Consider the following 26,316-nt stretch of genomic DNA (forward strand, 5'->3'; position numbering starts at 1 on the left):
CACGCAGGCTAGTAAACACACAAGCCGAGTTACACAAAAACGCTTTACTTTTAATTTTGCAAGTCTTGTTGCAACATGAGCATGGTGAAATTAGGTTATATGGAGAAATCTAAGGTGACCAATTTGCTGCGGGTTTTATTTTTTTAAAAAATCTTTTTGTTTCCATATAAAATGTTAAATGAGCCAAACTCACTTTCTTAGTCAAATAGCAATAGCATTTAGGTTTATATACTGCCACATAATGCTTCACAGCACTCTCTAGGTGATTTACAGTGTAGAACAGGGGTGTCAAACACTCAGCGTTATGGCAGCATCACATGACGTATGATAACTTTTCCCCCTTTGCTAAACCAGGCATGAGCGTGGCCAGCGCACGATGCATCCAGGCCATGGGCTGCAAGTTTGACAGCCCTGGTGTAGAGCGTTATTTATATATTGCTCCCAACAATCTGGTTCCTCATTTTACCACCCTCAGGGGATGGAAGGCTGAGTCAACCTTGAGCCCTATCAGGATTGAACTCCCAGAGTTTGCCTGCAATACTGCACTTCAAACAGTGCGCCACCAGGACTGTTCTTCAAATGCAGAAGGGAGTCATGTTAAGGCTATGTAGCACTTCCTTTTAATATATTTAAGTCAAAGCAATAGTCAACTGAGTAGAAACCATTTTTTTAAAAAAAATGAAAAAAAAGTTATATATTTGCATTTTAAATGAATGCTTGTGCACTTATTCTACAGAATCTGGCTTTAAACCGATGGATCCTATATGATCATAGAACGTCAGTGCTCTGTTGTCTAAAGCCCGGATAATCTGTCTCTTGATGTTTTGAATTTACACTTAATATTAATTTTGAACTTACACTTAATAGGATGATGATGCAAGTTGAATAGAGTAGTGGCCCTCAACCTTTCCAGAACCAATAAAGGAGAATATTTGTAGTTGGAATTTAGGGTTGGAATGAGGGGGTCCTTGGTACTGTCTGAGCTTCCTTGTTTTCTTGTAGATGTTTCATTACCAAACTAGGTAACATCATCACCGCTAGTCATAAATGCAGGGATTGGTTATTTTTTTCAGTCTGTTGTAAGTTTACATAGTTGGTAAAACAAAGTGTTGTTTATTTGTTTTTTTAATTTGTTAACTACATATAGTTAATGAAGGGTCTTGGGACCCAGAGAGGTGGTATGCATCGAAGAAGAATCTTTGGGGGTTTTTTAATAGGTTTTTAAATAAGGGGTTTTTAAGGGGGGGAGGGGATTGACGGGTGGGGGAGTAACCCGTCGGGGAGGGTATGTCCAGTCCCAGCGCTTGCTCACGACACTATTTTATCTGGTCCGAAGACAGGGGGGGAGGGGATTGTACAGAGCAGAGAATGCTACTCCATCTGTACAGTAAGTGGGAGGGGCAGATATGGCGGAGGCACGGGGCCGCATCGTTCTTCGGGAGCACGTGTTCGATGTCTAAAAGCGATCAAGTGCTCCGGCCCCTCAGTCCTTACTCGTTCCCTGGATGGTCAAGACCCTCAGAGCTTGGGTCTTCGGCTGATGCTTTGCAATGCCCGGTCCGTGGTCAATAAGACTCCCCTGATTTGTGACCTTATTCAGAGGGAGTCCGCGGACTTTATGGGCATTACGGAGACCTGGCTGGGCACAGAAGGGGGTGTACTCCTGGTTGAACTGTGCCCTCCGGGTTTCCGTGCATTTCATCAGCCGAGGGCCCAAGGCAGGGGTGGGGGAGGTGGCGGTTGTGATTAAAGAAAGTCTGGAGCCGAGGGAGTCCACTGTTCCTCAGATAGCTGGTTGTGAATCCCTCCTTGTGAAGTGGGGCCACCGGAATCAGATGGGGCTGTTGATCACGTACCTGGCTCCTTGCTGCGTGACTACAGCCCTACCTGAACTACTAGAGGTGCTTGCCGGCGTGGCGGTTGAGATTCTCAGACTTTTGGTCTTGGGGGATTTCAATTTGCCATCAGCCGGCTTGTCGTCAACGGTGGCTCAGGAGTTCCAGACCTCCATGACGGCCTTGGACCTGATTCAAGTAATTGATGGCCCTACACACATCGGGGGAGGCGCGCTAGACTTGATTTTTATCTCTGGTCAGTGGGTAAATGATCTGGATTTAGGAGATATAGTGAAAGAACCGGTGTCATGGTCAGATCATTTTCTTCTTCGCCTAGACTTTCGGACCGCCGCTCACCACCGCAGTGAGACGGAGCCAATGCGTTGGTTCCGTCCCAGGCGCCTGATGGACCCGGAGAGGTTCCTGATGGACCTTGGGCCGTTTCCTGAGGATCTTACCCACGGCACGACTGAAGAACTGGTTGCGGCCTGGGAACGGGCCGCGGCTGGGGCTTTGGACCGTGTCGTGCCTTTGCGGCCTCTGACCCGGTGCAGATCTCAATTGGCTCCCTGGTTTTCCGAGGAGCTGAGAGAGATGAAACGCCGGAGAAGACGCCTAGAGGGTACTTGGAGGTCTAGCCGTTCCGAGGCTGATCGGACACTAGTGAGGTCCTTTACTAGGACCTACCTAGTGGCAATGAGGGAGGCGAAGCGTTCCTACGTTTCCACCCTCATTGCATCGGCAGATAACCACCCGGCCGCCTTGTTTCGGGTGACCCGTTCCCTCCTTCACCAAGAGGGACGGGATGACCCCTTACAGGGATGAGCTGAGGAGTTTAACGGTTATCTATACGATAAAATCGTTCAGCTTCGGGATAGTTTGGACCAAGATTGCGATGATCCAGCCGAGATGACAGAGACTTGTCTTGTTGAGGTTATTTGGGATGGGTTTGATTCTGTGGCTCTCAAGGACGTGGACAGGTTGCTGAGGAGGTTACATGCAACTACATGTTTACTGGACCCGTGTCCTTCCTGGTTAGTGCTGGCTGCTCAGGAAGTGACAGAAGGCTGGCTCCAGGGGATTATAAATGCTTCTTTGATGGAAGGGGTTTTCCCCGCCGCCTTGAAAGAGGCGGTGGTGAGACCCCTCCTCAAGAAGCCTTCCCTGGACCCAGCTATTTTGGGAAATTATCGTCCAGTCTCCAACCTTCGCTTTGTGGCGAAGGTTGTAGAGAGTGTGGTTGCATGGCAGCTCCCCCGGCACCTGGAGGAAGCTGTCTATCTAGACCCGTTCCAGTCCGGCTTCCGACCCGGTTATAGCACGGAGACAGCTTTGGTCGCGTTGGTGGATGACCTCTGGAGGGCCAGGGACAGGGGTTGTTCCTCTGCCTTGGTCCTATTAGATCTCTCAGCGACTTTTGATATCATCGACCATGGTATCCTGCTGCGCCGATTGGAGGGATTGGGAGTGGGGGGCACCGTTTATCGGTGGTTCTCCTCCTATCTCTCTGACCGGTTGCAGACGGTGTTGACAGGGGGGCAGAGGTTGTCCTCGAGGCGCCTCACTTGTGGGGTGCCTCAGGGGTCGATTCTCTCACCTACCCTGTTCAACATCTACATGAAGCCGCTGGGTGAGGTCATCAGTGGTTTCGGGGTGAGTTATCATCTTTACGCTGATGATACTCAGCTGTACTTTTCCACTCCGGACCACCCCAACGAAGCAGTCGAAGTGCTGTCCCAGTGCCTGGAAGCTGTACGGGTCTGGATGGGGAGAAACAGACTCAAGCTCAATCCCTCCAAGATGGAGTGGCTGTGGATGCCGGCATCCCGGTACAGTCAGCTGCATCCGCAGCTGACTGTTGGGGGCGAGTTAGTGGCCCCAAAGGAGGTGGTTCGCAACTTGGGCGTCCTCCTGGATGGACGGCTGTCTTTTGATGAACATCTGGCGGCCGTCTCCAGGAGGGCCTTTTACCAAGTTCGCTTGGTCCGCCAGTTGCGTCCCTTCCTTGACCGGGATGCCTTATGCATGGTCACTCACGCTCTGGTTACGTCTAGGCTGGATTATTGCAATGCTCTCTACATGGGGCTGCCCTTGAGGTGCACCCGGAGGCTGCAGTTAGTCCAGAATGCGGCTGCGCGAGTAGTAACGGGAGCCGCTCGTGGCTCCCATGTGACATCGCTGCTCCGTAGTCTGCACTGGCTTCCTGTGGTTTTTCGGGTGCGCTTCAAGATTTTGGTTACCATCTTTAAAGCGCTCCATGGCTTAGGACCCGGGTACTTACGAGACCGCCTGCTGTTACCCTTTGCCTCCCACCGACCAGACGCTCACAGAGAGGGTCTCCTCAGGGTGCCGTCCGCCAAACAGTGTCAGCTGGTGGCCCCCAGGAGTAGGGCCTTCTCTGTGGGGGCAGTGATGCTCTGGAACGAACTTCCCCCTGGCCTGCGTCAAGTGCCTGATCTTCGGACCTTCCGTCATGAGCTCAAAACACATTTATTCATTCAAGCGGGACTGGCATAACTAGTGTTGGATTTTAATTGGGTTTTCTTACTATTTTAAAATTTAAAATTTAATTTTTAACTATCAGCCTTTATAATTTGCTTTGTTTTAATTGTTATCTTAATTGTATATATTTTGTTTTTTACCCTTGGCTGTACACCGCCCTGAGTCCTTCGGGAGAAGGGCGGTATAAAAATTTAATAAATAATAATAATAATAATAATTTGTTAACTACATATGATTTAGTTGATTGTACACCAAAAGTAGGTTTGTACATCAAAATTGCAATACCACAATAGGTCTGCAATTTCTTTTAGAATTTGGATCGTTATCTATTTTCCACTTCGATGTTGTAAACATTTTTCTTTTATTTAAAAAAAAACCTCTTTATGTCCCATAATGCTATAAGAAGTGGGCTACATCTGTGTCCTTGTGCTTGAAAGGTAGCATATTCATGTTTCAGTTAAAGCTGTAGCCTTGAAACCAAAATACAATACCAATGTAAAGCAGACATTGCTAAGGATATAAAATACTTATCCTTATTGCAACTTCATTTTTCTTTTCTAGCTCATTTCTCTAAATAAATGCAATGACAACTTTTAATGAAAGGGATCAAAGAAATTGAGAAAAATTGGATCACCCATGAACAAGTGTTCTGCCTACATACATTCTTACCCACATAAATAGCTTGGCAAATACTATGATTTAGAAAGATTTATTTCTTTATTCTTGACCTTAGCAGTATCTTTCAAAACAGGATTCACAGGGATTGCCTCTCAAGATAAAAGCATCAGTGTTTGTCAGTGAAATGCTTTGTAACAAAATGTAAAGGCAATGATGACTTTTATACTGTTTGTTTGTTTAGTGCCTTCCCATCATTTTACCTGTGATGACTATGTGGAGATGTCCCTAAAGTGTTTTTTTTTGGGGGGGCAACTTTGTTTTATTTTATATTTTTTAACCACCCATTGGTTAAAAGGGATTTGCCATTGCCTTCTTCCTAAGACAGAGAGAGAGAGAGAGAGAGAGAGAGAGAGAGAGAGAGAGAGAGATTTGTCTAAAGCCGGGATCTCCAACCTTGGCAACTTTAAGCCTGGAGGACTTCAACTCCCAGAAAAAAACCCAGCAAACTGGCTGGAGAATTCTGGAAGTTGAAGTCCACCAGGCTTAAAGTTACCAAAATTGGAGACCCTTGCTCTAAAGGCACCCAACAGGATTCATGCCTGAGGCAGGACTAGAACTTACGGCCTCCCAGTTCATTTAACCACTTCTTCAAACAAGCCCTTTTTATCAGTTGCATGCACCACAATGTATGATCTACTTCTGAGTAAAGGGTTTAGTGACTAAAATACTTACAATAAAATTGGGTTCTGAATTTCCATTGCCAAGGAATGTGGTCGCAAAGCATGGCAACATTGCTTAGCAGTCACAATCCATGCAGTCCTGGCTTTCATCATTAACTGAATCCCTTGGTCATTAGGTGAGGCAACTTCTTGCCAGCTTCTCACAACCGAACTCAGTAGGGAAGCTGGCAGGAGCTTGCAACTCTCTGGTAGGCAGGTAAGTGACTGCTGCAGAGTGAGGAAGGAAGGACTGTGGGGGAGGGTTGGATAGGATGCGAGGGTATGCACAAGAGGCATGGCATAGCTCAGAGAGGCTGCACGAGGGTGTGATGGTATGTGAGAGGTGCAGTGCAGGTCAAGGAGGGTGCACAAAAATGTGAGGGAATGCATGAGAGGTGTGCCACGGGCTAGGGAGGGCATGCAAAGGTGCAAGGGAGGGTCTGGCGTGAGTCAGAAAGAGTGTGTCAGGGTGCACAAATGTGCAAGGGGATACTTGAGTATGCATGGAAGTCACAGTGACAGTTAGGTAGGTGCCCGAGGTGGGGGAAGCCTTACCCCAACAACTTAGGAACTTTCCTGCCTGCTTCCCCATTAACTTTCTGGGGAAGATGGCAGGGAAGGCTGCAAATGGTGATTATGTGATCCTTGGATCCTTGATACAACCAATCTTAAGTGTGAACCAGTTGCCAAATGCCCAGATTGTGATCATGTGGGCATAGGCATGCTGGGATGGCCAAAACTCCAAGGATCATTTGTAACCACAGTTTGTTCAGTACCATTATAACTTTGAATAGTCACTGAACAATTGGTCATAGGTTGAGGATTTATAACACGTTTTACCTTTGAGAGATAAGATGCAAATACTGTAGTCCTGTACTTGTCACTAGAGCAAGCGGAAATATTTTCTACCTGGTGAACACTTACTTGCCTCTCTACTCATTTTTATTTTCCCTTTTTTTAAGTCATGGCTTAGCAGTGCTATGGGAAACCCAGAACCCTCAAATTATAGTTTTCAATCTCCTGGTTGAGATTTTAGAGCACAAATTGCAAATAAATAAATAAATAGTAAAAGAAATAATGCAATTTGGTGGCATAAGATTTTGGCCTATAATTATCATTCCATCCTAAAAGATTGCTGAATCTTGTTGCAGTTTAAATTCTCAACTATTCTTGGACACCATTCTACAATTACCCAACTCTGTGGAGATTTTGATTTTGAGATGTTTATAACGTTAACAACTGCTAACTTTGTGGAACAATCCTGGAGATGGAAAATACAGTCTTATTTTATAAAAAAAATGCTTGTTGCCAGCTTCAACTCTAAATTCCATCATTTCTCATTCAGCATTTCTAATCAACCAATTTTTATTTAATTATATGCTTTGGTTTGATTTATGTTTTCTTTCAATATTGTATGCCATCTTTCCGGATAGGAAAGCAATTCAAGGAGATAAAGTAAAATTTAAAAATATGAAGTTTACATTTACACATTAAAACTAGTATTAGGACTAGCATAAAATAATTCCAATACAAAATGAAACCACAATTTGCAGTACATAATAATATAATAAGGTAATGAAAGATAGCAGTTTAAAAATCCAGCTAAAAATCAGACGGAACAAAAAAAATTAAACATGTGTCTCTGGGAAGGACTTCCAGAGAAAGTGGGCTGCTATTAAAAATCCTTCTCCATTGTGATGATGCTTTAATTGGCATCTTTTTGGCCCTTTTCAAAAACTAAAATAAATGCCATGAGTGGCAGATTTTGAACAGAAGTTTAATGGTCCAAACACATTTGTAGGGTGATAAGGTGAGAGATTTACATGACTTGAAGTCACAAATATATGTCCTTGCTCACACTAAAATTATGCTGATGCTGATATGTCACTCTGGATATTTCAGAGGCTTTTTGTGTGGGTGGAATAAAATTAACTTTGGAGTAAAACCCTGTATCTCATTTCTTCTGCAGTGATCAAGAATATATTCGCTGTTCTGCAAAGTGCTATTTGTCAACCAACTTGTTTGACATCAAGTATTGTCTCTAGTAAAGTGTTTTCTCTTCCTCTTTTCTCTCTTCCTTGTCCTTTCTGGCTGTTAGTCTGAAGTGTCCTGGATACCCAACAAACACTATTCTGGCATCTATGGACTGATGAAGCTGGTTCTCACAAAGACACTTCCCGCCAATCTTGAGCGAGTCATTGTCCTTGATACTGACATTACCTTTGCTACAGACATTGCTGAGCTTTGGGCTGTCTTTCACAAGTTCAGAGGTACTGTAATGCCTTTCTTATTATTTGCGTTAATGTTCAGGGTTTATAAAGTTCTTTGAAGTTTGAGGTGTCTGTGCCCTTGCCAGGTGTTATTTACTCCTTCCAGACTGTTATCTGTTAATTTACATTGCTACAGTTAATTAGAAAACCTCTGGGAATGTATTTGTACATGAGGTGTCTCCAGTGAGGAACATCATAAATAGTAAGGTGTGACTATTTACAATTGCATGTGCTGTTGTTAGCCATTATTATATCTAAGATTGCAATGATTAGTATAATGGCAAAGCTGATGACTGAAGGAGGAGGATCAATTCAAAACTGGCTGTAAGGACAAGCAACTCAGTTACAGAATCAGAATGACAAGATGAATTCAAAGTACTGAATACCGTTCCTGCATTGCTTTGCATAGCAAGTAAGATGTAGACCTTTAAGTGTAATGCAGTACCTTGCTGAAAACTCATTTTAATCAAGTATTATTAGATTCAAATCTAAAAAATGTAATACCGGTAGCAGATTTTTTTCATCTCTTCATCCACCTCCCTATAATCCCATGAATATTCTGGGATGCTGCAAAATATTCTGGAACATATTTTTCAGGAGTAAACAGAAAATCTGCCTCCCCACCCCCTTTCCCCCAAATCACCTTTTTCTTACTTATACTCTCATAAAGTAGTAAACTCTTTTAGACAGAATGAACAAGAATGTTCTTTGGAATTGTTATCAATTATTAATTTTGTTAGTAGTAAAAATATTCATGAAACTGTTCCAGCAAAGCTATCCAACTATACACATTCTGACCAAAGAAATGTTTTTTAAGCAAACGGATGAAATGCACTCATACTAAATTAATGACAGGATTATGTCATTTATCTGCATTTACAAATATCATATTTTTAGGTGCATTTCATCTTTCTTTTTTTAATAGTAATAATACCCCTAGTAAGACATTACCTTGACCTGGTTGTGGGGGATAAGGAAGATGAGAGCTATGCGAGAAATTCAACCTTACTAGAAAGGTCTCATCAGAGGAGCCAGACAAAAATTGTTCCATAAATAATGTGGTGAGACATAACTTACAGAAATTTGGATTGGTCATTGTCCGGATCAACAAGGACCATACTAGGTGTTGGAGTTTCTGGACATCAGTTAACAAATGGACTACAGGACTCAAGACTCTTGGTTGAGCAACCAGGGTCAGCAGCTGCAGGACTACTGGAAGAAAAGTTCCTTCTCTGTCACAAATATACAAAGACAAAAGAAATAAAGATTTGCTCTTAAGTCCAATAAGAAGAAATATCTGAAAAAAATTGCTAGTTATGGAAAGAACAACATCCATAACATTCATAACGAGAAGTAACAGAACAGAGACTAGCAGATCAAGGTCGATTTATAATACAAAATAAAATATTCACAGAAGCAGAGTTGGAAGAATTGCAAAGGGCAAAGTAATCAAAACTTTCTCAGAGGTAGCTCAGACCATACAGACAAAAAGGGGGAGTTAGCAGCAGACAAAGCCAGTATAGATATTGAAACGTTTTAATTCCCAAACTAGGCATCCTCTCTTCTGCCTTCTTTTCAGAAAAAAAAAAAAGCTTTATAACTAAAAAGACAAGAGGAATTGAAACAAAGAATAACTGAGTATCTAGAAGAATATAAAAGCAAAAGTAACAGGTTTGCCTTAGGAACAAGGCAAAACAAGTTTGCCTTGTTCCTAAGGCAAACCTGTTACTAATTGAAACCTGTTACTAAAAACAGCTAGCACAAGTATTAAGAAATGCCAATACTATAATATCAAATATAAAGAGAAGAAAAAAACCTCAAAGTGCATCACTAAAATCAGTTTGGAAAATAAGATTGGCATGCTAAGATCAGGTACAAGTAAACTAGAACAGATGAAAAAAAAAAGAAGTTGACGAACAAGAAGACTAAATAATATCTGATTAATAAGTATCACCTAATGACAAGGAATATCACAGAAGCACCAGAAATAATAAAGCAATCAATAACAATCAGAGCTAAGAAAATCAGCAGATTTAAAGCTCCAATTGCGCACACCATAAGGAAGAGTCTCCAATTTCAATTGAATCAGAAACATTTCTACCAATGCATTTATGGAACACTACAATGAACCAGTCAATACTTGGCAAAGAAAAAACAGTACAGTTCAAATTAAATTAGGAGCTCTGAATATGTAGATCAGAAAAATTGTGATAGAGACATATCCTTTTCCAGGCAGAGATGTTAAAAGACTCTATTTATCAACGGAAGCAGATGGATGTGGAATGTTACAAGTACACCAGACAAAAGAAGAAAGAAGAGGAGGAGGTGGTGATATTGGAGGAATATGTGAAGGAAAGTGAAGAAGATCCGCTGAAGTTCATATACCAGGAAGATTTACTGAATACTAAAGAGACCAGTCTGGTCCATAAGAAAAAAACAAATGAAGAATAGTTTAAAAAACTATTAAATATAGTTTTTAATAATATAATATTTAATATAGTTATTAAATATTAAATAGTTATTAAATATTAAATAGTTAAAAAACTATTGCCTTAGCAGGCAAACCAGATAACAACAAGATCTGGCAATGACTAAGTCCAGAAAAGTTGAAAAGAGAGACAGAGGGGCTAATTCTGGATGCATAAGATCAAGCCTTAAAAACCAATGCATACAAAGCCAGAATTGCTGAGAAGACAGCAACAGACATCAAATGCCACCTTTGCAAAGAAGCTGAATAAACAATGGACCACATTATTAGCTGCTGAAAAAGATCATACAGACTGACTACAAATAATGGCATGACAAAGCAGCAACAATGGTGCATTAGAATATCTGCAAGAAATACCATTTGCCCACCATCCAGAAGGCTACAAAATATACAAAGTAATAGAAAATGTAGACGTTAAAGTTATCTGATATTTTAGAATTCAACCAGACTAGCATCGCACAACACTCCAGGCTTAAAAACTGTTAATAGGGAAAAAAAATATCTGGATAATGAACATTGCAGTACCTAAAGATGGCACAAGAGAAGAGAAAAACTGGCAAAAGCCACAAAATACAAAGACCCACAAATAGAAGTAGAATGACAGTGGCAAAAGAAAACAAAGATAGTACCAATAGCAACAGACAATTTGTATGCAATCCCAAAATACCACTTGAAAACCATCAGCGTTGACAAAATCACTTGCAAAAGGAAGCTTTACTTGGAACAGCTTACATCCTATGATATTACCATTAATATTAAACAACATAATCTGCCTATCCTAAATCCTTGGGAAATAAGGACTCAACAAGTGGACAAAATGTCGTATCATGTCTAAACATCTGGCTAGGTGTGTGACCAACCATAATTTATAATTAAAATTATGTGCCACCCAACTCCCAGTGACCCTAGGCAGTTCACAATTGTTAAAACATTTAAAAAAGAAAGAACAATACAGAAACATAAAAACAACACAAGTCGAAGGGACAAAAATGGCAGGGGGGAACAAGAAAGGAAAAAAGGGGCATCAATCATCTTCTCTAAAGGCCTGGATGAAGAGCCAGATCTTGAAGGCATTTGAAATTCCAGTAGTGTTTGAGCTATTCAAATAGGTGTGGCTTTTTGGGGGAGGGGGAGATGAATATTTCTGCATTGCTTTTAGAACTTCAGTCCTACTTCTGGATTTTGATCAAAACTTCTTAGTGCAGTTTTGAAAGATTGTCAACTTAACACACAAAGATGGTAATACTGTCATTAAAAATAGCTCCTTCTCTGCAGGAACTTGACTCTCTAATGCTACCGTTACTGAGGGCTATTCTATATCACTGACTTTCAGTCAGTCGCGCAGCTGTTGGCAATGATTGTCTAGTTCAAGTCTTGTCCTATTTGATATTGCTTGAATTGTGAGAAGGATTTTCACAGCAGGGAATGCAGGGAGAAGTAGAACTGTCTACCTAGAAGAGGCAATCTGCTTGTCCTGGTCACACCATACCTTAGGGATTCTTGTAAAATATTTTAAAAGAATTTTAACTGATTTCCATTTGAACCTAGATTTATGAATGTTTTACTCAAGAATCTTGTTTAGGGAACTAAAATTAGCCACCAGCTGCTACCCTCTAGCTGGCTACAGTGGAGATGTTTGAAAAATTAATTTAGAATATCAATTACTTATGATATAACAACGCTGATGTTTTCCTAAAATTCATTTTAACTATAAAACAGTATAATTTCTGTAGTGCTTACCTGGAAACAGAAGCTAAAATAGATGTTCCTTATTTTATTTCAAGATGTGATTTTGAGGGATGGTTGTTACTTTTGAAGTACTGGTAGAAGTGTTCTTTTCTTCAGGAAAAAGATGTTGTATATTGTCTCTGGGAAGGTCATTGCGCAGTAGGATCCAACATGTGCTCCAATAAACAAAGATGAATTCCTTCAGCAAATATGGGAAACCACACAATTACCATGTGAGAGGCATTTCTTCGTGCTAGACTGATTGACATGGGCCATCCATATTTCTGATCCTCTGAGCCATTGTAGAAAACGCTAGTTAATCATTCTGAGTTCTCTAATGGCAACTGATATACAGAATCCTTGGTTCAGTTTCCCCCCTTGACAGGAACTTTTATGTTAGAGTAGCATCCTAGAAACGTATGAAAGAAAGAGACTATTATAGAGGTCAAAGGCAGAATAAGGACCTTTAGTTCTTGTTCTACAATTTTAAACATAGATGGGAGGAATAGCGCATACATTCCACACAACAGACCTGCTGCCAAATTGACTAATTTGATATCTATATATGAAGATTTAAATTTTTTGATCCCATTTTTTAACTAAGTGGCACTCAAAACTTCATATAGAAATGGATCTTTTATACTGACAGGTATTAATTATCGTTTTAATTCCTTATTTAAGCCCTCATCCTATGTATTTTTAAACAGCACTATTTTGCTTAGAACTACAGAATTGTGCACAAGTTATTAAAACAAAACCCTACTTTAAAAAAATAAAAAAAATAATAATAGACGAAGAGCAGGTAAATGAGAAGTTACAAAAGATTATGCCATGAGCACTAAATGAGCATCTGTTGACAGATAATTTCATAGTTGTAGGTGCTTGAAAATGGTATCCTACATAGTTACACAGTAACATGCAGATCTAAAATGCTAGCTAGATTAGAAGACAGTCCCAGGTAATCTTCTCCTAAAATTATATATTCATAGTTATTTTTTTCCCAAAATCACTAAAAAGCTACTGCAGATGGAAAGGTCTTCCAAGTGCTTCCAGAAGATGCCTAGCATACTAATGGGTTTTCTTATGCAGATATGTTGAAAATTAAAGTATAGGTATGCATTATTTCATCAAATTCATTGAAAGATCTGTGGTTAAAACTTTTTATTTATAAGCGAACAAGAATACCTCTATTGAAATAAAGATATTTCTATTCTCTAGTGAAATCTCTATCCCTATTGAAATAAACTAGAAAATCAGGGTGAAAAACAGCACTATAGGTTAACTCCAGATTCATGCTAAAGTTGTTTAATGTACAACATACCACCTTGTTCCCAAGGGGATGGCCAAATAAATGCAGGCCAACGTGATTCCATTAAGCACCCTTGCACAATATATTTTCAAGCAGTTGATACATTCATATACTATATTACATTCCCTGAGGATCTGGCCCACGGCACGACTGAGGAACTGGTCGTGGCCTGGGAGCAGGCCGCGGCCGGGGCCCTGGATCGTGTCGCGCCTTTGCGGCCTCTGACCCGGCGTAGATCTCGTCCGGCCCCTTGGTTCCCCGAGGGGCTGAGGGAGATGAAACGCCGGAGAAGACGCCTAGAGAGCACCTGGAGGTCCAGTCGCTCCGAAGCTGATCGGACACTAGTTAGGACCTATACTAGGACCTACCTAGTGGCAATGAGGGAAGCGAGGCGCCCACGCCCACCCTCATTGCGCCGGCAGATAACCGCCCGCCGCCCTGTTTGGGTGACCCGCCTCTCCTACATCAGGAGGTGCGGGATGACCCTTGCAGGGACGAGCCGAGGAGTTTAGTGGTTATCTATACGATAAAATCGCTCAGCTGAGGGACGGTCTGGACCGAATTTGGGATGATCCAAGCGAGGGAGAGGAGGCACGCCTTGTTGAGCACATTTGGGATGAGTTTGACCCTGTGGCTCCCGACGACGTGGACAGGTTGTTGGGGAGGCTTCACGGCACGACATGTTTACTGGACCCGTGCCCTTCCTGGTTGGTACTGGCCACTCAGGCGGTGACACGAGGCTGGCTCCAGAGGATTATCAACGCTTTGTTGGATGGGGTTTTCCTGCCGCCTTGAAAGAGGCGGTGGTGAGACCCTCCTTAAGAAGCCCTCTTGGACCCAGCTATTTTGGGTAATTATCGCCCAGTCTCCAACCTTCGCTTTGTTGCGAAGGTTGTAGAGAGTGCCGTGGCGCGACAGCCGCCCCAACACCTGGATGAAGATGTCTATCTAGACCTGCTCCAGTCCGGCTTCCGACCCGGATACAGCACGGAGACAGCTTTGGTCGCATTGGTGGATGATCTCTGAGGGCCAGGGACAGGGATATTCCTCTGCCCTGGTCCTATTAGACCTCTCAGCGCGCTCGATACCATCGATCATGGTATCCTGCTGCGCGGTTGGGGATTGGGAGTGGAGGCACCGATATCGGTGGTTCTCCTCCTATCTCTCCGACCGTCGCAGACGGTGTTGACAGGGGGCAGAGGTCGACCGCGAGGGGCCTCACTTGTGGGGTCCCACAGGGTCGATTCTCTCGCCTGCTGTTCAACATCTACATGAAGCCGCTGGGTGAGATCATCAGTGGTTTCGGGTGAGATACCAGCAGTACGCTGACGACACCCAGTTGTACTTTTCCACCCCGGACCACCCCAATGAAGTTGTTGAAGTGCTGTCCCGGTGTTTGGAGGCTGTACGGGTCTGGATGGGGAGAAACAGGCTCAAGCTTAATCCCTCCAAGACGGAGTGGCTGTGGATGCCGGCACCCCGATTCAGTCAGCTGCAGCCGCGGCTGGCTGTTGGAGGCGAGTTACTGGCCCCAAAGGATAGGGTGCGCAACTTGGGTGTCCTCCTGGACGATCGGCTGTCGTTTGAAGATCATTTGACGGCCGCCTCCAGGAGGGCCTTCTACCAGGTTCGCCTGGTTCGCAGTTGCGCCTTCCTTGATCGGGATGCCTTATGCACAGTCACTCATGCGCCTGCTACCTCTCGCTGATTACTGTAATGCTCTCTACATGGGGCTCCCCTGAAGTGCGCCGGAGGCTTCAGTTAGTCCAGAATGCAGCTGCGCTGGTGATAGAGGGAGCTACACGTAGCTCCCATGTAACACCGCCTCCGCAGACTGCACTGGCTGCCTGTGGCCTTCCGGGTGCACTTTAAGGTGTTGGTTATGACCTTTAAAGCGCCCATGGCTTAGGACCTGGGTACTTACGGGACCGCCTGCTGTTACCACACGCCTCCCACCGACCCGCACGCTCCCACAGAGAGGGACTTCTCAGGGTGCCGTCCGCCAAACAATGTCGGCTGGCGGCCCCAGGAAGGGCCTTCTGTGGGGCTCCCACACTCTGGAACGAGCTTCCCCGGTTTACGCCAAATACCTGACCTTCGGACATTTCGTCGCGAACTCAAGACTCATCTTTTATCCGCTGGGCTGGCTTAAATTGGGATTTTAATGTTAAATTTATTAATTTTAAACGGGGTTTTTAGTATGGTAAATTTTAATCATTGGGCTAATTTAAATAAGTTTTTTAAATTGTATTTTAAATTTGTATATTGTATTGTCGGTTTTATTATGCCTGTACACCGCCCTGAGTCCTTCGGGAGAAGGGCGGTATAAAAATCAAATAAAATAAAATAAATAAAATAAATAAATAATAGACGAAGAGCAGGTAAATGAGAAGTTACAAAAGATTATGCCATGAGCACTAAATGAGCATCTGTTGAAAGATAATTTCATAGTTGTAGGTGCTTGAAAATGGTATCCTACATAGTTACACAGTAACATGCAGATCTAAAATGCTAGCTAGATTAGAAGACAGTCCCAGGTAATCTTCTCCTAAAATTATATATTCATAGTTATTTTTTTCCCAAAATCACTAAAAAGCTACTGCAGATGGAAAGGTCTTCCAAGTGCTTCCAGAAGATGCCTAGCATACTAATGGGTTTTCTTATGCAGATATGTTGAAAATTAAAGTATAGGTATGCATTATTTCATCAAATTCATTGAAAGATCTGTGGTTAAAACTTTTTATTTATAAGCGAACAAGAATACCTCTATTGAAATAAAGATATTTCTATTCTCTAGTGAAATCTCTATCCCTATTGAAATAAACTAGAAAATCAGGGTGAAAACAGCACTATAGGTTAACTCCAGATTCATGCTAAAGTTGTTTAATGTACAACATACCACCTTGTTCCCAAGGGATGGCCAAATAAATGCAGGCCAACGTGATTCCATTAAGCACCCTTGCACAATATATTTTCAAGCAGTTGATACATTCATATACTATATTACATTCCCTGAGGATCTGGCCCACGGCACGACTGAGGAACTGGTCGTGGCCTGGGAGCAGGCCGCGGCCGGGGCCCTGGATCGTGTCGCGCCTTTGCGGCCTCTGACCCGCGAGATCTCGTCCGCCCCTTGGTTCTCCGAGGGGCTGAGGGAGATGAAACGCCGGAGAAGACGCCTAGAGAGCACCTGGAGGTCCAGTCGCCCGGTTGATCGGACACTAGTTAGACCTATTCTAGGACCTACCTAGTGGCAATGAGGGAAGCGAGGCGCCCACGCCCACCCTCATTGCGCCGGCAGATAACCGCCCGGCCGCCCTGTTTGGGTGACCCGCCTCCTACATCAGGAGGTGCGGATGACCCTTTGCAGGGAACAGCCGAGGAGTTTAGTGGTTATCTATACGATAAAATCGCTCAGCTGAGGGACGGTCTGGACCGAATTTGGGATGATCCAAGCGAGGGAGAGGAGGCACGTCTTGTTGAGCACATTTGGGATGAGTTTGACCCTGTGGCTCCCGAGGACGTGGACAGGTTGTTGGGGAGGCTTCACGGCACGACATGTTTACTGGACCCGTGTCCTTCCTGGCTGGTACTGGCCACTCAGGCGGTGACACGAGGCTGGCTCCAGAGGATTATCAACGCTTTGTTGGATGGGGTTTTCCTGCCGCCTTGAAAGAGGCGGTGGTGAGACCCTCCTTAAGAAGCCCTCTTGGACCCAGCTATTTTGGGTAATTATCGCCCAGTTCCAACCTTCTCTTTGTTGCGAAGGTTGTAGAGAGTGCCGTGGCGCGACAGCTGCCCCAACACCTGGATGAAGATGTCTATCTAGACCCGTTCCAGTCCGGCTTCCGACCCGGATACAGCACGGAGACAGCTTTGGTCGCATTGGTGGATGATCTCTGGAGGGCCAGGGACAGGGGATATTCCTCTGCCCTGGTCCTATTAGACCTCTCAGCGGCGTTCGATACCATCGATCATGGTATCCTGCTGCGCCGGTTGGGGATTGGGAGTGGGAGGCACCGTTATCGGTGGTTCTCCTCCTATCTCTCCGACCGGTCGCAGACGGTGTTGACAGGGGGGCAGAGGTCGACCGCGAGGGGCCTCACTTGTGGGGTCCCACAGGGGTCGATTCTCTCGCCTGCTGTTCAACATCTACATGAAGCCGCTGGGTGAGATCACCAGTGGTTTCGGGGTGAGATACCAGCAGTACGCTGACGACACCCAGCTGTACTTTTCCACCCCGGACCACCCCAATGAAGTTGTTGAAGTGCTGTCCCGGTGTTTGGAGGCTGTACGGGTCTGGATGGGGAGAAACAGGCTCAAGCTTAATCCCTCCAAGACGGAGTGGCTGTGGATGCCGGCATCCCGATTCAGTCAGCTGCAGCCGCTGGCTGTTGGAGGCGAGTTACTGGCCCCAAAGGATAGGGTGCGCAACTTGGGTGTCCTCCTGGATGATCGGCTGTCGTTTGAAGATCATTTGACGGCCGCTCCAGGAGGGCCTTCCACCAGGTTCGCCTGGTTCGCAGTTGCGCCTTCCTTGATCGGGATGCCTTATGCACAGTCACTCATGCGCCTGCTACCTCTCGCTGGATTACTGTAATGCTCTCTACATGGGGCTCCCCTGAAGTGCGCCGGAGGCTTCAGTTAGTCCAGAATGCAGCTGCGCGGGTGATAGAGGAGCTACACGTAGCTCCCATGTAACACCGCTCCTGCGCAGACTGCACTGGCTGCCTGTGGCCTTCGGGTGCACTTTAAGGTGTTGGTTATGACCTTTAAAGCGCTCCATGGCTTAGGACCTGGGTACTTACGGGACCGCCTGCTGTTACCATACGCCTCCCACCGACCCGTACGCTCCCACAGAGAGGGACTTCTCAGGGTGCCGTCCGCCAAACAATGTCGGCTGGCGGCCCCCAGGGGAAGGGCCTTCTCTGTGGGGGCTCCCACACTCTGGAACGAGCTTCCCCCGGGTTTACGCCAAATACCTGACCTTCGGACATTTCGTCGCGAACTCAAGACTCACCTTTTTATCCGCGCGGGGCTGGCTTAAATTGGGATTTTAATCTTAAATTTAGTAATTTTAAACGGGGTTTTTAGTATGGTAAATTTTAATCATTGGGCTAATTTAAATAAGTTTTTTAAATTGTATTTTAAATTTGTATATTGTATTGCCGGTTTTATTATGCCTGTACACCGCCCTGAGTCCTTCGGGAGAAGGGCGGTATAAAAATCAAATAAAATAAATAAATAAAATAAAATAAATACAAGTATCTGGTAAAAATATTGCAGATATATATATTTCTTTTGAAATTGATTGCTATTCAAAAGCTATTTCCCCCCCTCCCCCAATCCATTTTTAAGTGGTTTTAAAAACACCAACCCAACTAAGCAAAAGGTGAGTCTTGTTTTGCCTCTCCTGAATACACCCAGGCTACTAAATCTGTTTGCCTTGCATCAACAGTTCAAACAGGAAGGAAAATACGCTTTGACATCATAAATGCCAGAAAGGCTTAGCAATGTTTCGGGTACAGTGTCAGATGCCCACAGCTAAAGATTGGCACATAATCAGTTTGGAATTTTAAATCCTTAGAACTGCAGCATGTAAGAATATAAGAATATTGCTCTTCTGAGGGTCCAAAGCAACATTAGGTAGTAGGTGCAGTTTTGAAGCCTATTGAAAAGAGTGTCTATGTGTGTATGCACTTTTGAGTCATTGTTGACTCCTGGGAATTACCTAGACAAATCCATTCAATGTTCTTGGCAAGATTTTTGTAAGTGGTTGCTGGGATTGAGAAAGACTGATGGGCCAAGGTCATCTAGCCAATTTCATGCCCAAAGTGGTACCAGAACTCACAGTTTCCTGGTTTTTACCCTGATGTCTTAAACCACCACACTAAAGTGGTCTTATTGGAATGAGTAAGATCATTAAAACAAATCTTCATAGCAGACTTGCTAATATTCTTATAAGAAGCAATTCTTAAAGGAAGCCATCCTATGAAAGCTGCCACGAAACAAACATTTTGTCCTAAAAGATATATTAATCTCTACAAGGTCATAATAATCTTTCACAGGGAGTTTGATACCAATTCTGTTAATGGTCAAAATATACAACAACTATTTCCACCTGGAGCAAAGTTACAGTAAGCTTAGATCTATCAGAGTACAAGTGATGGAATCAGAGCTTATTTATTTATTTATTTATTTATTATTTACATTTCTATGCCGCCCTTCTCCGAAGACTCAGGGCGGTTTACAGCCAAGTTAAAAAGACATATACAAAAATTAAAACACAATATTTGAAATTTAAAAATCTGAAACCATAAGGCCGAATATTAAAATAACAAGAAATAAAACTACTCAATTAAAAATTACTCTTAGGCCAACCCTGCTCGTTGAAACAAAAAAGTCTTGAGCTCGCGCTTAAAGGCCCGGAGGTTGGGAAGAAGGCGTAGCCCCAGAGGCAGTTCGTTCCATAGGGTAGGTGCCCCAACAGAGAAGGCTCTTCCCCTGGGGGCCGCCAGCCGACATTGTTTAGCTGACGGCACCCCGAGGAGGCCCTCCCTGTGGGAGCGCACAGGTCGATGGGAGGCTATTGGTGGCAGTAGGCGGTCCCGTAAGTAACCTGGTCCTATGCCATGGAGCGCTTTAAAGGTGATCACCAACACCTTTAAAGGAAAAATTCAAGAGCCTGCTGAGTATGAATACAAGTTCAAATCTTTAACTTAGAATCCAAGATGTATTTACTTATTTAACAAATATTTGGGGATTTACAGACTGCTCAACTCTAAAATGACTTGAAGAACAACAAGAAACATCATGCATCCAGAGAAGCACACTCTTTCTAACAAAAAAACACACATCTTCCCCAAAGGGTGGAAGAACAGCTAGCTTTTTAAAGCCTTCTGGAAGAACATCAGAGTTGGACCAACAGAGATTTCTAGGAGGATTTGATTGTAGAAGGCAGGCACTCTAACAGAGAACATTGCTAAATATAATATTGAATTGTGGAAACCTCAAAGCCATAAAAACCTGGTCTGTATTTGTGATATGATACACTGCTGGAATTAGTAACTGGATACAAGCTGAACTGGACATTTTGGACCAAAAAAATAAGACAACTGATCACTACACACTATGTATTACATCCTAGTAGGGATATTGATAGATTATACCTGCCCTGCAGAAATGGAGGAAGACCTTTACTTCAAACCAAATAAACTGTCAAAGAATAAATGCATGTATCATGATTATGATTGTATAAAACACAGCCCAGAATAAACTGTAAATTAAAAATTGGAACTTATTAAATGTACTGGAAACAAGAAGTCAATATTCAAATAATGTAATAAAAACATAAACAGAACTTTGGCAAGGAAAAAACATTGCATGGTCTACCAATTTCTACCAAAGATCAAGGGAAAAGTAGATAAAGATAAAACCTGATAATGGCTTACAACTGGAACATTAAAAAGTAAGTGAAGGCTTGATTTTGGCTGTGCATGGACAAGTTATTCCAACTAGCTAGGATTAAAAAGTCATCAAAGTTCAGATTGTGCAAAAAAGTAGAAGAAACAGTAGATTATATACTGAGTTCATGCAAGAAGATCATACCCAATTATAAATAAAAATATATAACACAATTTCCATAATGATTCATTGAAACATCTTTAATTATTACCATACCAATAATAAATAATTGGTGGAAGCATATTGTTGGATAAGTAATCGAAAACGAGCAGATTGAAATATTGTGGGATTTCCTAATGCAGGCTGATAAAGGCTTGGTTTTTAACATATCAACCACAGATTTAACTGTTATTGAAAAGGAGAAAGTAGAGATAATTGATGTCCTGGTATCAGGGTATCAGGGCATTGTAGAATAGAAGATAAAGAATTGGAGAAGATCACAAAGTATCACCATCTGAAAACTGAAATGGAAAGACTATGCATTAACCAGTGGTATCTACTCCCTAGATTCTTGGCAAGGTCTTGATAGTTACGAATGCCAACACCGTGTAAAGAACTAGCTTACATTATTTTGTATTTTGGGTATATAACAATAATAATAGTGGTTATATTCATGTGAAAGTCAGTTTGTTGTAGTTCTTACAGGCAAGAAACTGGAAGATCGTGAGTTTTAGTCCCACCTTAAGCACATAACCAGCTGGGCAACCTTGGCCCTGTCCTTTTGTCTTAGCCTTAGGAAGAAGTCAGTGGCAAATCATTTCTGAAGTCTTGCCAAGAAAACTCCAGGGACTTGTCCAGGCAGTACCAGGAGTCAAAAACTGACTCAAAGGCACACATGTATTCTGGTGTAAGCTTTTATGGTCACTGTCTATTGGGCAGTGTTAAGCCTCATGATTTAGTGACTGTGGTCTATGTAACAGATTTCCTGCTGTTTCTCCACAGTTTCACCCATAGTTGCTGGCGAAATGTTAGGAAAATTGTTGTCTAAACCACAGTAACTAAATCCTGAAGCCCAACACTGCCCAGTTTTTGTATTTTTTATTCTGTACATTATATGCATGCTTTTATTTATTTATTAAATTCCTACACCTCCCATCCCACCTAAATGACTCTGGTCAATTTACAATTGTATAATAAAATGATATACACATGGCTAAAACCACAGTTAAAAACAGAATTAAGTACAAGAGACAACTTGGAATTCAACCTGGCAGAAGGCATTTTTCTACTCCTCAGTTGCCACACACAGGAGGGAGGAGAAAATATGTTGCTAGACCAAACACAGAACTTTCTCGTTGGAACCAAGGTCACCTCTATTGGTGGTAGATAGAGATGGGGAGGAGTGCCTGGAGAGCCCACCAATTAATCTAATTGGCCAACGTGACCTGTGACTTTTGGGGAGGGATTTATTTCCTATTATATTTATACTGAAACCTCAGGAACCATTTAGAGTTGGTTTTCCATTTGATCTTGCTGATATGATGTACCCAATAAAGAAGTTCTTAGAGGAAAACCTCAGCCTCAAAGTTCTGATTTGATTGGGTTCGTTAGTCGGGATCATGACATTAAGATTAAAATTTACAGGTAAATACAAAAATCAGAGTTAAAGCATTTAAAAGATTTTAAAAGTTTACAAGGTAGAAATAACGTCTTCAAGCTATCAGCTACCCTCAGGGTTTCTTTGCACTGTTAGTCCTTCATACTAATTGGCAGAGCTAATCTTAACACTCTTCTGAAAAAAAAACAAAGAGGCTTGCCTCACCTTTGAAGGTAGGCCATTCCAAAGGGTAGGGTAACTGGGAGAAGGCCCTACTCCTATATCGCGCCTGTCAAAATTCTTTGCCAGATAGAAAGCCCCCTCTGCTTGATGTTGTGGGATAAGTCAATGTAATAGGGACAGGTCAGCTGAATTCAGGTAAATATTTATGTGAACAACCTAAATCATTTGATCAAGCTATATTAGATACAGATACAGATTAACAGAGTTGGAAGGGACCTTGTAGGTCATCTAGTCCAATCTCCTGCCCAAGCAGGAGCCCCTACAATATTTCTGACTGATGGCAGTCCAGTCTTTTCTTGAAAACTTCCAGTGATGAAGCTCCCACAACTTTTATTATTAGAAATATTTCAAAATCATTGTTAAAGAAGAAAAATCAAGAGTTTTGGGGGGGAAATACATTTACGGTGAATTTTTTCAGAACCTTTTGAAAGATAATAAATTTATAAATAAATTTATAATTTTATTATAAATGTATACGTAAGAATAGGCAAGCAGAACTGGAATACTTTGTATCTTCTAAACCAGTTTTAAATGTAATTATAATTCTAAATCATTAAAAACAATCAAAACATTCATGGCATTTTAGAAGACAATAAAAAAGTGAAGCTTACAGGTGATTTTTAAAATGTCAGTAGTCCTTGGGAAATTAAAAGATTTAGTTGAGACTAAGATAAAAGGTTCTTGGAAAATAAGGCTGCCATAATTAGGGAGACACGCAGTCCTAACCTGATTGCATCATTCTAATTCAAATAAAATTTCCAGAGACTTGTAAAGGCTCCCTATGTAGAATACATATAAGCTTGTTAGAATGTGATTAGTTCCTTAAAAAAAATAAAAAAGATCCTCATAATAGAACAGATTTTAGAAGTTGCCAGCATGTTTTACTATTCAGAATTCTAAGTACCAACAGTTGGCCAAAACTAATTTTGGATAGCTTTCTCAACTTGTTAGTAACGACTTATTCATTATTTTGCTGATCTACATTCTATGGTAGAGGACAAAGGTAACAACTTCTATAAATCAGGTTAAATTGATGAGTTTTGCATAGAGGTATTCAGGTAGCTTTCTTGCCAGTAATACAAAAAAAAAATTGCCATTGCTTATTCGGGCATTGTTAGTTTATTTGTTTGTTTGTTTGCTTGTTTGTTTGTATGTTTTACTGATTTAGTCTACAGCTGTGGGATTTCAGTTTTGACCTTGCTATCTTTTCAGAGTTATTCAAGGTTGGTTAAATGCTACTAGTGGTAGAGACTGTAGGGCAGCAGCCACCAACCTTTTCGGCACTGTGGAGAGAGGTTTTTCTGCGGACCAGAGGGGGGCACAGTGTCATGTGCTGCCTAAATTCTGCGAATGGGGCTTTGTTTTTTGTGCTGCCCGGTTTCTGGCATTCCACAGCCCTATGCTGATTCATGGACCCGGGGTTGGGGACCCCTGCTGTAGGGGATGGAGAGGTTGACTAATCCCCCAGACTTGCAGGAGGAAGTGGTGATGCGGCAATTTAGGTCTTTAAAATAATCCATTCTCTGTATTTCAATTAGTTTTGGTGCTATACCTTTGATCTATGGCCTGATTTTGCATGATTAATCATACATTAGTTTTTATTCAGCAAGTTGTAAACAACTGGAAATTATTTTCCTTCTGAGTAATAGAAGCATATTTACTGTACTGTCTCAAACAAATAATCCTTAGAACAGCCTTACTATATCTTCTATGCAAAGAAGTTATATCCTTTCTTTTCAAGGATCCTTAAAAATACCTTAACTAAAATTTAGTAATTTAATGTATAAATAGTTTGGAAGGAAAGCAATCCATTTATGTATTAGATTTCCTTATTTCAGAAATATGTCCAATGATATCATATTTGCTTTCTTATAACACAAAATCAGTCAGAAACAGGTTGTGCTTGATTGTAAATGATTCACTGCTCCTGTTTAAGTATTCAAACTTTCAGGGAGAATGCAATCTTTTTGTAGGAAAATTGCTAAAAGGCACAGATGGATACCATCAAATATTTTTATTGGTTATTTAAATCACACTTAAAACCAGTGATTTGAATACAGTTCACCTTAGATAGGATCCTATAAAACTCATTTTCTTCCAGAAGCTGTACTAAGTACTTGCAGATGTTGGAAAATTGACTACATTTCCACATGGGGCCTTCCAAAGCTGATTTAACTTTTGATTTTAAGAGGAATACATAGGACAACATGCTGTTAGATTTTAAAAGTAGACTCACATTCACTGTAAAAGAGAACAGTACCATGACTACTTGGTTACTGGGCCATGAAACTGTCTGGATTTTGTGCATTTTACAAAGCTAATACCTTTCACAAGAGAATATGATTTCTGGGTTTGTGTCTTAACATTGGTTCTAAATGAACTATAGATCTGGTATGATTTAAGTGTTAATGCCTTTTAAGAAATATATCATGTTGGTTTTATTAGCATTTGCCTTGCATGACTGCAACGTTCTCCTGCTTTTGTAGTTTTTCACCTAGTTTTTATAACAAAATTACTCAGAGATTTGGTTTATCAGTCAATTTGTCCCAGAACTGATGCTGATTTTGTCAGCATCAGACAGAGAGTGACCTTGGTGCTTCTGTGCTTGAAGGAATATTAGAATGTGGATCTCCCCACTCCTAGTACATCTTAACTACTACGCCACATGTAAGGTAGTCCTCAGCCTATGGCCACAATTGGACCCAGAATTCCTGTTGTAAAGCATTATAGTCATAAGTTGTGTCAGACCAAATTTTATGATTATTTTTACAATGTGAATCACTGTGGTTATTAAGCAAATACTGAGATTGTAAGTGCAAACCTATTCACTGAGAACTAGAAATGAAGGCTGCATATCATAAGCACGTGACTGCTAGACACTTCAACCAGTTGTAAATACAACCCTATTGCTAAGTACCTGAATTATGATCATATGATTATGGGAATGGTATGACAGTCATTAGTGCAAAGATCAATTGTAACTGTGAGATCAGATATTTTTAGCACCACTGTAACTTTGAATAGTTGCCAAATGAATAGTTGTAAGTCAAGGACTGATCTGATAATGAAAAATCCTACAAAAGATCCAGCACCAAGAAATGTGGAGCTCCCTTCCTACTCAAGAGCAAAATAATGACAAATGCATGTCTAAAGCAGAACTTTCTGCATCACATAAAAACTAGTGTAAAAATGTAAGTAAGGAAAAGAATCCCTTGAGTCAACCTTGACTCCTGATAACTATATGGGCTATCAGGAGTCATGTAACTTTCTTCACAAAAAATACAGAATTTTCAGATCCCTCCTTCCAGATGTGTGTGCTACTTCCCAACACAACCTACGGCCATGAGATTACCAGGAAGAATCTAACCAGGTCTGACTGCTTAGCTTTTGACATCAGTGAGAAATGGCTAAATGCTGCCATCTGTTGAACCAAAGCTTTGGAATTTGACTTTATCAGGAATTATGGTTGTATTGAACAGGGAGATGTAAAATAATCATATTAAGGAGTTGAAATGTGACATTAATCCAGATGTCAAGAACTGTTTGTCAGAACTGTTTGATCTATCGGTTTTGGAAAGGGCAGTATTTTCTGCTAATCAAAGG

The 26,316-nt window shown here is 41.9% G+C and overlaps 1 protein-coding gene across 2 annotated transcripts in view; it reads left to right on the top strand.

The window, feature by feature from the left end:
• The window catches only part of LARGE1 (LARGE xylosyl- and glucuronyltransferase 1), a 398,885-nt gene that overhangs the window by 219,559 nt on the left and 153,010 nt on the right, over positions 1-26,316 (top strand). For both annotated transcript variants that reach the window (XM_058190742.1, XM_058190741.1), the window contains exon 6: positions 7,773-7,944. In XM_058190742.1, the coding sequence (XP_058046725.1) occupies positions 7,773-7,944 (172 nt within the window). The remainder of the gene's footprint in view (positions 1-7,772; positions 7,945-26,316) is intronic.

Source organism: Ahaetulla prasina, chromosome 7 (assembly GCF_028640845.1).
Source record: "Ahaetulla prasina isolate Xishuangbanna chromosome 7, ASM2864084v1, whole genome shotgun sequence".
In the NCBI taxonomy this organism is placed as follows: domain Eukaryota; kingdom Metazoa; phylum Chordata; class Lepidosauria; order Squamata; family Colubridae; genus Ahaetulla; species Ahaetulla prasina.